The sequence below is a fragment of the Anastrepha ludens genome, chromosome 5 (assembly GCF_028408465.1).
Source record: "Anastrepha ludens isolate Willacy chromosome 5, idAnaLude1.1, whole genome shotgun sequence".
Lineage (NCBI taxonomy): Eukaryota > Metazoa > Arthropoda > Insecta > Diptera > Tephritidae > Anastrepha > Anastrepha ludens.
Window position 1 is genome coordinate 113,496,526 of NC_071501.1, and position 16,817 is coordinate 113,513,342.

The 16,817-nt window shown below is 37.5% G+C and overlaps 2 protein-coding genes across 2 annotated transcripts in view; one reads left to right on the forward strand and one right to left on the reverse strand.

The window, feature by feature from the left end:
• LOC128865001 (muscle M-line assembly protein unc-89-like) overlaps positions 1-16,817 on the forward strand; it is a 230,189-nt gene that overhangs the window by 16,994 nt on the left and 196,378 nt on the right. Inside the window, exon 2 of the mRNA XM_054104840.1 lies at positions 13,819-14,079. Within this exon, the coding sequence (XP_053960815.1) occupies positions 13,819-14,079 (261 nt within the window). The remainder of the gene's footprint in view (positions 1-13,818; positions 14,080-16,817) is intronic.
• LOC128865002 (uncharacterized) lies at positions 566-6,839 on the reverse strand. The gene is made up of 2 exons (XM_054104841.1): positions 6,505-6,839; positions 566-1,451 (listed from the first exon to the last, which is right to left on the reverse strand). The coding sequence occupies exon 2, from the start codon at positions 1,430-1,432 to the stop codon at positions 707-709; it is 726 nt and encodes a 241-aa protein (XP_053960816.1). The 5' UTR covers positions 1,433-1,451; positions 6,505-6,839; the 3' UTR covers positions 566-706.

The window sequence follows — 16,817 nt, forward strand, 5'->3', positions numbered from 1 at the left end:
GACTATCACGATTGTACTGTAATGTCAAAACGAAATGTATTATTATAGAATAATAAAATCAAAAATTAAATATTAACAGTCGAGTAGAAATTGAAGCAAGAAATTTTATTCAAGTATTTTGTAAATTTAAAATGATTTTCTGAACGAAGAATTTTATGAAAAATTTGTCTAAATTGTTTCGCACGACGACTCATTTTGCAGAACCGCTATGTGCATTGAAAAAAAAACAAAAAAACGACATAATTGTATTTATGCGTACAAATAAATGTGAAAATTCTTAAGCGTTTTTAAGAGAAATTATTTTACGTGGGAAGGATGCGCGAACACAACAATTGCCTGTTAAATAAAATGCGAGCGCGTTCGGTGGTAACTTCACAAGTGCTTTATTTATTTCTGAATTCGAGTTTTTATAGTGTCTTAGCCTAACGGATTAAGTTCAAATTTATGTAATTGGAGTAAATATGTATTGCTCTGTTACGTTTATGTAATATAGGTGCTTATACATATATAGTGCTATTTTTAAATTCATATACGAAAATTGAACAGTATTTTTAGAAAACAGTAAGCTTAATATTGAAACGTTATGAGAAATTATGGAATTTAACAAATTATTATAATAATGATTAAAATTAAATTAAATATATAAAATTAAATTAAAAATTAAAATTCTAAGCCATTTGGCGTAACACCGGCCACCTTGAAAGGCTCATGGTCCTTCAACGTCTGATGGCAGTACGGCGAGCTTGTGAACGGGGCGTTTAATTACGCCCGTTTTGGTTGCCACGTCTGCTACGCGGACTTTGCCGTCTTGCCCTGTTACGATTGCGGCGACGCGGCCGAGCACCCATTGCTGCGGTGGTGTGTTGTCTTCCTGAACCAGGACGAGGTCGTTCAGCTCGAGGTTGCGCTTCGGATGCAACCACTTGTTCCTCTGTTGAAGACCCAACAGGTAGTTCCTGGACCACAGTCGCCAAAACTGTTGCTTGAGACAACAGACAAGTTGCCATCTGTCGCAGCAACGCATTGGGTCCATCGATACTTGGGCTGGTGGCAGCGCTCGAAGGGGGCACCCAACTAGTAGGTGCGCTGGTGTTAGGGCCTCTCCATCGTTCGGGTCCTGACTCAGTGGTACCAGGGGTCGCGAGTTGAGTACGGCCTCGACCTCGACGAGCAGCGTCTGTAGTTCTTCGGCGGTGAGCAGCGCGTTGCCGATTGCGCGCACGAGAAGGTGTTTGGCGGACTTCACTGCCGCCTCCCATAACCCGCCGAAGTGCGGTGCCCTGGGTGGTATAAAGGCGAAGGTGAATCCTTCGTCCGTTGCGTATTTCTGTACTTCCGGTTGTTGGGCCTCGAAAGCATCCCTCAGCTCGCGAAGCTTGCGATCGGCGCCGACGAAGTTGGTGGCGTTGTCGCTGTATATTTTCCGCGGCATTCCTCGGCGTCCAATGAACCTTTTTAGGGCGAAAATAAAACAATTAGAAGACAAGTCTGTTACTAGTTCTAAATGTACTGCCTTTGAAGTGAAACAAACGAACACTGCGATATATGTTTTTACTGGGGGTCTACCACGTATTTTCAATGTAGTATATACGGGACCACAAAAATCTACTCCACATATTAGAAAGGGTCGTAGTGCACGAAGCCTATCGGCAGGCAAATTTCCCATTATTTGGGATTGCAGCTTCGGCTTATAATGAAAGCAGTGTGTGCAGTTTCGAACGGTACGACTACAAGCTTCTCGAGCATTGACCAGCCAAATGCGGTCTCGGAGAAGTGCTACCAATGCCTTTGCTCCAGCATGGTGATTTCGAAAATGTAGGTACCGTAAGTATGTGGTAACGAAGTGCGAGTTCTTGCTTAAGAGCAGTGGGAACTTGGCATCATATGGGAGAGGCGCATTTAATAGGCGGCCTCCTACTCGGAGTAAATTAAACGTCAGCGACAATTCCGAGTAGTTGTGCAAAAATGGATTAAGTTTTTGCAAACTTGAGGGTAGGGTGGTTCCTTTGGTGAGTTTCATAATTTCTTCACCATATTCAACATGTTGAACCACCTGAATGACTTTGAGGAAACTTAATTTAATATCCTCAGCCGTCAGCATTTGTGTGAATGTCGCGGATGGGTTTCTAATGCGTTTTATCCATCTTAATATGTAAGCGACAATACGAAGCAGTTTTTGATGAGAAGATACTCTTTTGGTGAGTTCCATAATTGGATGCGATTTATTTGCTTGAACAACTAAAACTGTTGCGTTCCGTTTCTTCTCTAATGCTTCGTCTCCTGGAGAGAGCTGGAAGTGGGTGTTTGTTGGCCATAACGCAGGGTCTTCTAGGAGGAACTGTGGACCGCTAAACCAGATAGAATTATTCAATTCATCCACGTTACAACCCCGAGACACTTGATCCGCGGGATTTTGCTTAGTTGGCACATGTCGCCAAGTAGCTTTATCCGTCAACTCTTGGATTTCGGACACTCTGTTTGCAACAAAGGTCTGTAGTACAGATGGATGCGTTTTGATCCAATGCAAAACAATTTCGGAGTCTGTCCAGAAGTTTATATTTTCAATTGGCCGACTCAACATTGGCGCTATTCGTGACCATAATTTGGCCAGCAAGTGGGCTGCCGAGAGCTCTAGACGCGGAAGAGATTTAGTCTTCAGCGGAGCCACTCTAGACTTTGCAGTAAGCAGCGTACATTTCGTTCCACCAGCCGAATGGCTACGTATGTATATACAGCAGCCATACGCTCGTATTGAGGCGTCGGCAAAGCCATGAGTTTGGCAGCTTGCACTCGACTCGGTGTGTACAAACCGAGGAATGCTTATTGATGGTAGCTGCAGTAGATTGGCTTTGAAATTTTCCCAGCTGGTGTCGAGGTGCAATGGAATCGACTCATCCCAATCTAGTTTTTGCAGCCAAAGCTCTTGCAATAAGATTTTTGCTTTGGTAACTAGTGGGGCAAGTAAACCAAGAGGATCGAAAAGACGAGCCGAAACTGATAATATGTTTCGCTTAGTGGCTCGTAAACTGGTAAAGTTGTCATTTAAGACAAACCGAAACAAATCTTCCTTCGGCAACCAATGGATTCCAAGTGTTTTTGTGGAGTCTGTGTGATTGAAGTTTAAGGCCTTCTCAGAACTCTCACAATCGAAAAATGATGGGTGATTTGAAAACCACTTAGATAAATTGAATCCTGCCGAGTTTAATATTTTAACTACCTCACTTCTAATAAGATCTAGAGATTCAAAATTATCGGATCCTGTAAGCAGGTCGTCTACATAAAAATCTCCTTTTATTGCCTTTGAGCCGAGTGGATACATATGTGTATTGGCATCGCTGAGCATTTGTAAACACCGTGTAGCGAGAAATGGAGCAGGCGCAGTGCCGTATGTTACGGTGTTAAGTCGAAAGATTTGAAGTGGCTCAGATGGATGCCGTCTCCACACTACAAGCTGAAAGTTTTTGTCTTCTTCGTGCATGAGAATTTGGCGGTACATTTTAGTAATGTCCGCCGTAAATGCATATTTATGCAAACGAAAACGAAGAAGTGTTGAATACAGCTCTTCTTGAATGGTCGGCCCAACCATCAAGATTTCATTCAACGCAATTTGAGAAGAGGTACGACTTGATGCGTCGAAAACAACACGTAATTTAGTCGTCGTACTTTCAGGCCGAAGAACGCATTGATGCGGAATGAAGTAGTGTGGCTCACTCGGGATCTTATTATTTGTTGGGCTCATGTGACCCAATTCGATGTATTCATTCATGAAGTCCAGATACATTTGACGAAGTTCTGGATCTTTCAAAGTCTTTCTCTCCAGGGCCTGAAACCGCCGAGTCGCGGTTTCATAGGAATTACCGAGTAACTTACGGTCATCTTTGAAAGGCAGTCTTACTTGAAGCCTTCCGGAAGGCAAAACTTTAGTAGTTTTTACGAAAAATTTTTCACACTCTATTTGTTCAGGTGTGAATTTTGTCGAACTAGCCCCTGAAGGTATTTCTTCCATCGCCCAGAACCTTTGGACAATGGAATCTATATTTGCTAGATCTTGTTCAGTATGGCATAATGTGCTACTGACTGTGGGAGGAGGACGTTGGTTGGAGGACGTTGGTTGGAGGCGTATTTGCCAGACACAACCCAGCCTAAAAGTGTCTTTTGCAATGTTGGGTGATTGGGGCTGGCCTTGATCTGGCCTACAGCTAAAAGCTCGAAAAATGTTTCAGCACCTAACAAAAGATCTACCTTTTGAGCCTTATAAAATTCTGGGTCCGCTAAGCTAATGTTTTTAGGAATTTTCCAGCCATTAATATTTTCGTTACGATCTGGATGGCTGGCTGAAATGGATCGCATTATCCAAAACTGTGCCGAAAACTCATAATTATTGACCCGCGATTTTACAAATGTATTTAATTTCGTCCTTACTTTTTTGGTTGCATTTCCGATGCCGATAATATTTAAGGTCGTACTTTCGCGACGAATTCGTAATTTCTGCGCCAAATCCTCTGTCATGAAATTCACCTGAGATCCAGAATCCAGCAAGGCTCGTGCAGCAAGGTACTCTCCGGAGCTACCTTTTACGTTGACTACGGCTGTAGCCAACATAACCCGATCTGGCGTACTCGTCGTGTGCATGGCATGCGAGGTCGAAAGTTGTGGTGCAGTTGCAAAGGATACAGGGTACTGGTGCAGCAACGTGTGATGCGAACGGTTGCAAACACGACACCGATCCGCTTTGCACTTTGAAACTGAGTGCCCCTTTCGCAAACAATTTATGCATAAGGGGACTGATTTAGCAAACTCAAATCGCTGCTGAGCAGAGAGAGTTTTAAAAGTAGGACACGCGGGTATACTATGATCATTTGATTTACAGTGCGGACACACCGGCTGTTTTATATTTGAAGTCACTAAGGCAGCTTTCGTCCTTCCCGCATGAAGGTGGGGTTTCTGAATGCTGTGACTGCTTGACGGCTTGAGCCTCGACGTTGAGGCTTCATCGGCAGATAAATGTTGGTAGCGTTTATTTAATGCTGCCTCACACTCACGCCATAATGGCAGCTTATCATAATCCAACTGTTCCTCCCACTTTGACCGAGTAACGATGTCGACTTTTGACATTACCAGATGAATTATGATAGCGTTTGTGATGTTTTTCTCATCACCTAACGACAGCAACGAGTCGTAAACAGCCGACACTGTATCAATCATTGTGCGCAATGAAAGCGCAGATGGCTTTGGGATAGTTGGCAGTTCAAAAAGTTTGGAAATTGTATCGAAAAATATTAATCATTTATTGTCATAAACCTTTTTGAGACTAGCCAACGCCTTCGAATAATTTTCGTCCGACATTTGGAAGGCCTTTACCGTTCCCAAAGCTTCACCAGACAGACAGTTAACCAAGTGATTAAATTTCTCAATGTCTGGGATTGTAGGATCGTTGTGCACCAAACTCTCGAACAGACTCATAAAATTTTTAAATTCTGAATATTCCCCTTTAAATTTCGGTAGCGACATTTTCGGTAGTCGCGAGCTGTGAGGTGCAACAAAGGATGTTTCGGCTATTGACGATTTATTTCTCGCCAGAATAGATTTTATAACGGACTTAGTTTCCACTATTAGGTCCTCTAACTCCCCACGGGCTATGTCTTCCTCGTCGATTTCTTCAATTTTCGACTGACACTTCATAAGCTTATCGCTATGAGAGTTCAAAATGTCCAGTCGACACTCCAATTCAATTGGATCTAACGACATTGTTTTATCGAGGAGACCCGTTTTTATGCGCACTATACTATTTTTCGCAACAGTTCGCTGGCGCTTTAGTGATTTCAATTCCATAATCTCCTTACTTGGAGAGAGACTTGGAACTGTTGTCTTTGGCTTGCTCATTTTGAGTTAAATTATTTAAACTCCCGAAAAATTTGCTCAATGTCCACAGAAACGAAAAAATTTCTGTGAGAGTTTGTGGCTGAAAAAACGAAAACGAAAAGATGGCTGAATGGCCTGCACAAATCTCAATCAGAAAAACGAAAAATAGCTGTTGGACAAGGCTGTGGTCAGGCCACGAAAGGATGAGCAAGCACAGTAGCACAACACTACAAAAATTGTTCAACAGATTTGCGAAAAATCGATTTTTGTTTAAATTATTTCCTTGTAAATAATCCGTATTTACGAAAAATTTATTTAACTTTATAATAATTTTAATTTAATTGAACTTATTGTTCGAAAAAAAGGTCTTCAATTTCTTTAATTTTGTTTTTTAAATTTATTGACGATTTCGCATTTAAGGTCACACCCTTTATTATCAAATCCCAACGTACCCTTGTTTCACTTTCGCGGAGTTTTATATACGTATATTTGTATAGATAATTGTATATATGGTACATGTACACATATGGGAGTGTGTACATATATGTATGTATATATATGCAAGAAAGTGAAAAGGGGATGCAAAAAATTGAGAGTGTTTATCAACAACAACCACAACTTTCAATTTATTGCACTTGTTACCTGTATAGGCTTATTGCAAGCCTTGACTTTCCTTTTGCAAAGGATGCAGGTGCAGGTCATTCCTGGCGGCGACAGAACCAGCGGTAGGGATTGCAGCGACAGCGGGCGATGACGGCAGCAGCAGTGACCAGAGTAGCAGCGACGGTTACAGTGATGAGAGCAGCGGCGAGTATGGCAATAACTGCGAGAACTGTGACAGCGGACAGTGATATATACACGAGGGCGACGAAATATCACTGTGACCGTTTATATAAGCACCGCACTGTTTCAGCTTTGCACTGTGTATTGTAGTTTATTCTTTTTTATTTATTATATATTTTTTTTTTTTTTTTAACTTTTTTGGCTATAAATATTTTATTGTTGTTAAATAATTTTTTTTTTTTTTTTAAATAATTTTTAACGTTTTTTTTTTTGGTTTTTGGGGGCTCACTTGTCACTGTGCACTTTTTGTATATGCATATACATATGTATGTACATATATTAGTTTTGCTGTCTTTTTTGTTATTTTTTTTAATTTTTTGTTTGCGAGACGACTTTTTGTTTTGCTTGTGAACGGACCGCGCAGGCAATTGTTGTTACTAATTAAAGCACTTATCGTTTTTATATGTTTATTGTTTTGTGTATTTCGAAATAATTTCCGATTATGTTCACCAATTTATTATTATTTTTTTTTTGTATTTGGAATTACTTCCCTTAATAGTTTGCTTATGTTCAAAGTATATTCTGCCTCACGCATCAGGTCCCTGCTCGGGTGCCATGAAAATTCTTAAGCGTTTTTAAGAGAAATTATTTTACGTGGGAAGGATGCGTGAACACAACAATTGCCTGTTAAATAAAATGCGAGCGCGTTCGGTGGTAACTTCACAAGTGCTTTATTTATTTCTGAATTCGAGTTTTTATAGTGTCTTAGCCTAACGGATTAAGTTCAAATTTATGTAATTGGAGTAAATATGTATTGCTCTGTTACGTTTATGTAATATAGGTGCTTATACATATATAGTGCTATTTTTAAATTCATATACGAAAATTGAACAGTATTTTTAGAAAACAGTAAGCTTAATATTGAAACCTTATGAGAAATTATGGAATTTAACAAATTATTATAATAATGATTAAAATTAAATTAAATATATAAAATTAAATTAAAAATTAAAATTCTAAGCCATTTGGCGTAACAAAATGTAACTTGATCAATTCCATTGCGATTCCATTTACCTCCCTCTCTATATCCATACAAAATATCTATCAAACAAATAAAAGTAAAATTTTCTTTTGAAAAAATGCAACCATTCCATCAGTATTTTCTTATGACGTTGTCACGTTCAACCATCTTCAGTAAACAGACTTTACAGACAACCGCTTTTTTTATTATTATTATTTTTTTCATAAATGTAAGCTTTATTTTGTTTAGTGAGTGGAAGCCATTTGTACATATACCTCCTTCCCCACATCATCCATTTCGTAGAGTGTTGACGACTAGCTTAGCAAAATGGCATTTCTCGCTTAAGACCAAATCAAAATTTGAATCAATTCGAATAAAACCTCGCTTTACAATTAATTTATTGTTTTTATTTAATAGTTTATGTTCTGGTTTAATAAGTTGCAAACCCAAAAAAGCACATAAATCTGCTTAATATTATTTTTTAATATTCTGCTTAGTTCGCCCCTTGTAGTGGCTTGCTCTCTAAAAAAACGTCGCCAGTACATTTATTTTTGCTATTTGCCTTTTGCCTCTTAGTTTTCTCACAAGTCACGATCAGCCCGTTGCGCTTTTAGTGCAGTGAATACTAAATCGACGCTTACATCAAGGTTCGACTCATGTCCCCGTCAACCTCAAAACACCAGCTCTTCCGCAAAATAATGCTATTAAATAAATAAATTTAACAAATGATCGACATTTTTTATATGAATGAAAATATACTTTATATTTTGTAAAATTTAAAAAATCAAAGGAAATTATTTGCCACTTCAAACTAGCTGAATGTTAAACCAATACATGAAAAATTAACGGGAATTTTAAGACCTTTTTTTACCTGTCACGGAAACTGAAAGGGCTAAAAACTTCACACCTAAAAAAAATTTTTAAATTCTGACTAAAATGTTTGAAATTTTTTTGAATTTTTGAGTTTTACACAAAGTTTAAAGCTCTGAGTTATGTTGCTTTTGTTGTGTTAGGAGCTATAAGTTTATAAAAATTATTATTATTTAATATACTAATTAAATTTTTTTTTTATAAAAATGTAGATATAGTTCATGCTAAAAAGAAATGTATAGCTCAAAATGTGTAACTTTGTACAAAATTAAAAAAAATTAAAATATTTCAAAAATTTCGCAAATTTGTAAGGTTTATAAAATTCCAGAAATTTAAATTTTTTTTACAAATTTTCATCAAAATTCAAAATTTCACCAAAATTTCTATTTTGTACAAAAAAATGTCTTTTTGGTAGAAAAATTTCACTCACAAATAAAAAATGAAATAAAAAATTGTTCTTTAAAATTATTTACAGCTATTATTTTCTAGTGTTTAATCTGCGGAATGCGTGAATTGGTTAGTTTAGTTTATAACTTTTTTTTAGCTCATATTTTCATCCTACACATTCCTACTCTTTCATTTTCGATATTATAAAGGGTGGTTAAGTTTCAAGGGCCGGTGTTGATTTTGAATAAAGTACAATTTTTTTTAGGAAATTATTGCCATTTCTCTTTATTATGATAATAACGGTATGGCTCAATTACGTGTGGAACAAAATATCGGCCAAATGGCCGCCGCGGTCTCGGCGGCACACATCCACCCGATGGTCGAAATTTTCGATGACGCTGAGGCATAATTGAGGTTCTATGCTGTTAATGTGCCGAATTATCTCATCCTTTAGCTCTTGAATTATTGGTGGCTTATCGACATTCACCTTTTCCTCAAAGAAAGAAGTGCCACGTTGTCGTTGACGTTTAGGTGTGGTTCACATTCAACATCGGCCCTTGAAATTTAACCACCCTTTAATATTCCTCGAAATGGCCAATATATTCGCTAAATATTACTTATTGTTTGGTTTGCTTAAATTTCACCTTATCTTTCATATCTTAGCAAAATTCACTCGAATCGGAAAAATAGAATCCAATGCGGATCATAAATTAATTTAATCAAAACGGTTACTCCTCATAACCTAGCTGACATTTAAATAGATTTCAATAGAAAAAAAGAACATTTAATACTCAGGCATTGAGCAAAAGTGACTGAGTCCGATTCAGCAGTCTTAATCGTTACCTCGACGCAACAGCCACTAGCAACATGTTGCTAAGCAACAAAACACTAGGGCGTCATTGTGCACTACTCACTTCCCAATGAGGCGAAGCAATGAAGAAGAATTTCATTCCAAATTTGGCAAGTTGACATTGGGAAGAAAAAATGTAATGAATAAGTAAAATACAAAAACAAGGCATTCATTTTCACATATTTTTCGTGTCTTCTTGTCATTAAAAGAGGGGGAAGAGACGTTTGTGAAAAAAGCAAACAGCTGATTATTTCATAAGTTAGAGCGCAAAACGCACGAGAGGGAAGGGTAGTAGTGTAGGGTGGTGTGTGCGCAAGCTTGACTGGCAGGTGTACATGTAAATAGACTGAGCTTCATTGAGTTTGCAGTTGGGTTTGAATATGGAGTAACTATTAACTTAATAATTTATTTTAGAGTCATAAACTGCATGCTACCGTTATCATACGTTTATGTCGAAGTAAAATGTTATTCGAGAGGGGAAGCTTTCGAATTTTAATCTGCTTTATGACTATTTAACCTAGCAACCTTCCTACTTGCCCACTTTCTTGCCTCCCTGCCAATGTGGCCCATTATGAATATTATTTGTTGCATAAACTGTCATAACCGCATAGAGAGTAGAGGTTGACATTTTGTATAAATAACTTTTAAGTGCAAAGTTGTCAAAACTTTGTCACGCTCCCCTTCAGCCAAAAACGCTTTTCATAATCATTACCAACGCCATTGTAGGGGACGTTAATTTAAGTTGCTCCGAATAGCAGTCAAAATGTTAATCTTCAAAAAGTTTGCGAAAACTTATGCCCTCAGAAAAAAAAATTGCATGACTTGGCGAGGTGTGAGCGTGGAAGGAATGAAAGAGTGAATGAGCGAGAATGAGAGTGACTCTTGAATTTGTCTAGACGCAAGGAACGTGTTTTTTTCGCGTGTAGAACGAAGTTTTCGGTGAGAGATTTTTCCCCTGTTTTGTGTGCTGGAAAATTGGCAGCTGCAAAATACTTGCAGACAAAATTTTTGGGTAAATGCTATGTACCGTATTCTACAATAATATTTTTAATAAACTAATTTTTTGTCAATGAAAAAGTTAAATTCTTAAGTTAAAGAGTTATTTTAGTGCGTTTGCGCGCCCCTTCTTTACATATTTAACACAAGTTTGACTTTTTAGTGAAAAATATATTCAGCTCGCGAGCGAATGAAAAACGCCACTGACATAAAAGTGCGAATAGAACAGGCAGTGGGCATCTCAAATACGAAGGAATTATAAAGCCAATTATCTTTCTCAATTTTTCACTCACGAGCTAAACCCGTATATGTATTTTAGGTTCGCGAATGTATCTATTTTGATGCACAAAAAGCAGTGAAAGAGAGTTGGGCATTTCAGTGAGGGGAAAGAAATTAAAAACCTATCCTTATTGGTGACTATTTTTACTATTCGAGCTGGTGGAGCCCTGCATGCAGATATTTTCGATTCGCAAGAGAGTCAAAATTTTCAGTGGTATAGAAAAGCGTAAAGAGGGAGTTTGACTGTTCATGCTTTTCAAAAAACTTAGCGATGCAGGAAACTGATACTGAATTGACACAAAAAACTGAGCAAGAAATAAAAGTTCCGTATGATTTTTCTTTGCTTGACTTCCGAGCTGGAGCACTAGTAGATATTTTCGATTCGCGAGTGTTTAAAAAATTATGCTCATAAAAGGAGCAGTAAAAGTGTGAAAAAGAGAGAAAAAAGGTCGGGAATAGCTCGGGAATTCCAAGATCAAGTACTGTATGACAGTTGGGGGTAATGGGGAAGAACAGTAGGAAAGGATCCAAAAAGTTGGAAAATGGAAGAAAGGACTTTGGTATGGAGGATTATGACCAAAACGTGGCTAATTACATTTGTCTTAACCGCTTAAAGCAGGAAGTTCAGCAGGTGTGTAATGTTAAAATCCTCAGCATCCGCAGGTGTAGCAAAAAGTGAGAGCCCAAATGTCTAAATCTTTGCCCGATGAGCTGCGAAAAAAGTGCTGAGCTGATTCCACCTTATCCTCCGAACAGCTTCTGTAGAAAGAAGTTGTAGCAATGTTAAGTCTCACCGCATGGACATCGAACGGACAACGTCCGGTAGGGATATCTACTAAATTTTAGAGTTGTGGCTTTGTTAGCCTTCAAAGCTAGCTCAGGTGCACCCGACCTACTACCCGTAGTCAAAAGGATCTCGAGACTTTGTACGTTTGCACGCTAGCCCAGTCCGGTTGCGAGTTGATGCGAGGCCTATCTTTCTGGGAGCAGACTACAGGAATAGACTACAGGCAAGGAACAGTCCGCTGGCTGGCCGGCTCATCCGCCCAGCAGTTTCTGTTGTGACCGGGAACCCAGATAAGCCTAATATCGAAGTATTCGGGTGCAATCGAGAGAGAAGTCCCCGACAAATTTTGAACGCACAAACAACGAGCCCCAGGCCTTAATACCGCCTGGCTGTCGGAGTAGATATTTACGTCCTTTACAGTAATTACGGTATATACCTATGAAATGAAACTTTCAGCTATTCCATAGATGTCGATAGAAGTATTTTTAAACCTTCCCAAATGTCTTGTTTTTTTCGTCTTTCATCTGTCAACAATATTCAGTTCATTGTTTGTTACGTTTCATACAATAATGCATTTTTGTCGCTCTTAAAAATGGCAAATTTCGTGCCTTCAAACTACGATTTGCGGACATCGAAAAACCACTTGTGAAATGCTGCTCGCCCGGTTCAAAAGGAAGTCTTTGTTGCACCGAATCGTTACGGGTGATGAAAAATGGGTGTATTTCTCGTATACCAAGCGTGAACGATCGTATGGTCCGCCCGTCCACAAGCCAAAAACAACGGCCAAACCAAATCGCCTCGGCCGCAAGGCAATGCTGTTTTCTGGGATCAGCGTAGTACGATTTGGTACAAGCTATTAAAACCAGGAGAAACAGTTGACGGTGCACGCTACCAACGACAATTGGCCGATTTGAACAGAGCTATACACCGAAAATGCCCAGAATATGCCGATCGGCGTCACAAAGTTATTTCTCTTGTTGACACTGAACCGCCACGAGACGTACGATTGAGAACCGCTGGTGCATGCGACTTACTCACCAGACTTGGCGCCTTCCGATTATCATTTGATTGCATCGATGGGCAAAGACGGCCAATTTTTTTGGCGGGGCATCCACAAATTGCCTGAGAGATGGGGAAAATGTGTCGCTAGCGATGGCTATTATTTTGACGATTAAATTTGTAACCATTTTTTTTTAATAAACATTTGAAATTGAAAAACAAGTCGCATTTCATAGGAATATACTGCTTCCTTAGTTGTGGCTACCTCCGCTTGGAAAACACTACAGTGGTCTGGACGCCTAAATTTTAGCTTGATGGGTAGCTCCTCGCAGAATACTCGCAAAATTGAAACTGGTTTCATTTTTAAGAAATATTCGTATATATTAAAATTGCAGTCTACAGTGGAAGCAAAAACTTGGCCTTAATCTGAGACTAACGCCAAACTATTTAATTACTTACTTTTTAACTCCATTTTTTGAAGCAAACCCTTTCAGGTCATTTTCGCATTTTTTACCATAAATTACCATCTCTGCCTTTTTGCCTTTTTTTGTTGCCACCCGCATTTTTAACCCGCTTAAGCCAGCAAATCAGAAAGTGTCCACTAAACATCGAATAAAAAAATGTGTGCGTATGGTAGTGCGCGCACGCACAGATTTCTTTTAATTACTTTTAATTCAATTTTGTAATCTGTCTGTATAATCACTCGTTTTCAATCAGCACCACCACCAACGCCCATCTTGCGGCACCGTTGCCCACTTCCCGCTTTTTCACATTTTTAATTTGTTTAATCAGAATTTTTTTTTACACTTAATTTCTTTGCATTGAGTTTTTGGAATTTTTTCTTAATTGTTTCAGTGTTGCAGCCTTTTCATTACTCAAATGTTTCGTAATTACTTTTTTAACAGTTATCTATACATTTTTTCACCATCCTTTTTTTTGTTTTTTTTTTTGACTCAACATTTTGTGTTTTTCTTCTCATTCCAGACCCGATTACCGTCCGGAGCGTGGCATTTACGATTTGCAAATTAAAAACGCCTCATACAATCGCGACAATGGTCGCTTCGAATGTCGCATCAAGGCGAAAGGTACGGGCGCCGATGTCCATCAGGAGTTTTACAACTTAACCGTCCTCACACCACCGCATCCGCCCGTTATTTCACCCGGCAATGTGGCCATCGCTACCGAGGATGTGAAAATGGAGCTGACGTGCAGCAGCATTGGCGGTTCGCCTGATCCAACGATAACGTAAGTACATGTGGGGGGCAGTTGTGGGTGGTGAAGAGTTGGCTAAGAGGTATATATGTAATATTTTTTATATTCGCTCATACATATGTATGTTTGTATGTCAGCGAACGAGCATAGTAAAATGCCAATAAGTGGATGACTGCCAGCTGCCTGGCAACGCAGCCAATGGCCCGACCAACGATATGCACATAACTACTTAGATACGTACATATACACATACATGCGCACATAGTTGTGGAAAAAAAGGTGGCTGCGTCGCATTGTGGGCGGCAATAATACCGTATTAATTTAAAATTAAATTTATTTAAATTGAATGCTTTACCCTCTTATGCTGCTGCTGCCGGTGGTTACGAAATTTTTAAAAGGATTTTCACTGCCATTATATGCCGGCTACCAAGCGACTGGTTGAATTGGCTGGCTGATTCGTTCGTAGCCCAACTCGCCCATTTCGCTGCGTATGTGTGTAGGCATTGTATGTGGGTGTGTGTGTGTGTAGTTTTTTTAAGTAGCACCAAATGCAAATGTCCTTAATCCGCGCTGAAGAGGTGCAATTGAGCGCTCAAGTGTATGGCTGGCTGACGGTGAGCAGCGCCAACTGGGCAATCATTATATTCAGGCTAACGAGCCATTTATATACACACACACACACATTTATACAGCCACTTAAATACACCAGCGCACATTTTTCTTGCACAACTCACTTAATTTCTTAAGTTTAAATAATTTAGCGCCTTTTACCTGCTCTCAGGCTTCAGCCACGTTGATGTGGTTAAGTGAAAATGTAATTTTGTTTTTGCTTTTGTAAAGATTAAATGGCTTAATGTGGATCGATTCTTACAAAAATCAGCGAGTATTCGCAAAATATAATACTAAAAGTTATATTTGTAAAACTAAATATTTTACGAGGAATTTATGCCAAGCTCCGGGTCGTGTCAGTAATCTAGTTTTGCACTCTCTTCAAAAATAGTTTAAAAGAAGAAACGTATAAAAATGGCACCCTATCCTCCAAACGAGATATTTATATAGAATCATAAGGATAACATATTTATATAAAATTATATTAAGTGTATCAGGTATGTAGTATTTGTAATATTTTACAAAAATGAAAAAAACATTCAAAATCAATTTCGAAAAAAATGAATGTATAATATAAATTTGAGAGTAAAATCTGTTTAATCGAGCGAAGTAACAACAACTAGATAAAATCAAACAAAATTAAATATATTACAATAAAATTAAACAAAAAATAATAAATAAATAAAATCAAATAAAATAATGAAACAAAAAATAGATAAAAAGTTAATAAAATAAACGAAGTAAAGTAAACCTAGACAAGAAATTAATAAAAATAAAAAAAAATTTACAACTAGCGAAGCAACCATAAAAAAATTCAATAAAATGAATTGAAATAAAATAAAATTAGATAAAAATTTATTAAAAAAAATTTCAAATAAAAAAATTAAATAAAAGAAAAAAGTTGAGATAAAGTAAGACAAAACGTTAATGAAGTAAAATAAAGGACAATAAATAAAAAAAGATAAAAAATAAATTAAAAAAATTAACAAAAAAATAAATTAAATGCACTAAACCAAAGTGAAATAAAATGAAATAAATGAAAATTAATTAAAAAAGAAAATTTTCAAATAAAAAAATTTAATAAAAGAAAAAAGTTGAGATAAAGTAAGACAAAACGTTAATGAAATAAAATAAAGGACAATAAATAAAAAAAGATAAAAAATAAATTAAAAAAATAACAAAAAAATAAATTAAATGCACTAAACCAAAGTGAAATAAAATAAAATGAAGTGAAAAATTAGTTTATGAATATTAAATAAATGAAAATTAATTAAAAAAGATATAAAATAGCATAAAAGAAAATAAAGTAAATAATTTAACATAAAATAAAACAAAATTTAAATAAAATATAATAAGAAACTACTTAGAAACAAAATAAAGTATGGGAAAACAAAGGTCCGGCACTCAAAGTGCAACAAATTAAAAAAGCCATAAATTTAGTTTGGAAACTTGATTCACTCGAGCTTTGTGAAACGGTGCCGAGTCGTGTTGAAACGTCCATGGTCTGCCACCGAAATGTTTGTCTGCCCACGGTTTCAAAGCAACCTCCAGAATACTTTCCCGATAGGTATGATGAAAACGAGTAGAGAGCGCCCATCTGCGGTTACAGCGGCCCAAAGTATTACCTGGGGCGGGTGCTGTCTCCTGGTGGCCAATTGATGACTCAAATTCTGGTATGAACGGTCGGTCAAATAAACCCTATCGTTTTGAGAGTTTGCGAATTCCTCAATTTGACAAATTTTCTCGTCCAAAAACACAATGTTCGGAAATCGATCGTTTCTTTGCAATGACTTAAAATTCACGGACACTAAGTTTTTTTGTAGCGCCGTGGGAGTCACCGGTGATTGGAGGATTGCACGAAACATATAATTTGACTTAATTTGAAAGTTTTAAAATTTTCAATTTTATTTAAATTATTGCAATAGTGTAATTGAATAATGTAATATAGTATATTTTATTTAATCAGGAGAAATGTGCGTATAAATTTCATGTGCACATAATATGTTTTGCATACTAATAAATTCATGTTGGCTCTACGGGCAAACCATGTAAAATCGGCGTGGCATTCAACGTGTTAAGTATTTTTTCTGAAAAGATTTTGGCAAAGGATGAATAAGTAAAGTAGAGTAAAACTTAACTGTATTTCATATTATTTTATTTTA

What these genes read in the sequence shown, in the direction of transcription:
- LOC128865002 (XM_054104841.1), bottom strand. Translation starts at nt 1,432, where the DNA reads ATGCCGCGGAAAATATACAGCGACAACGCCACCAACTTCGTCGGCGCC.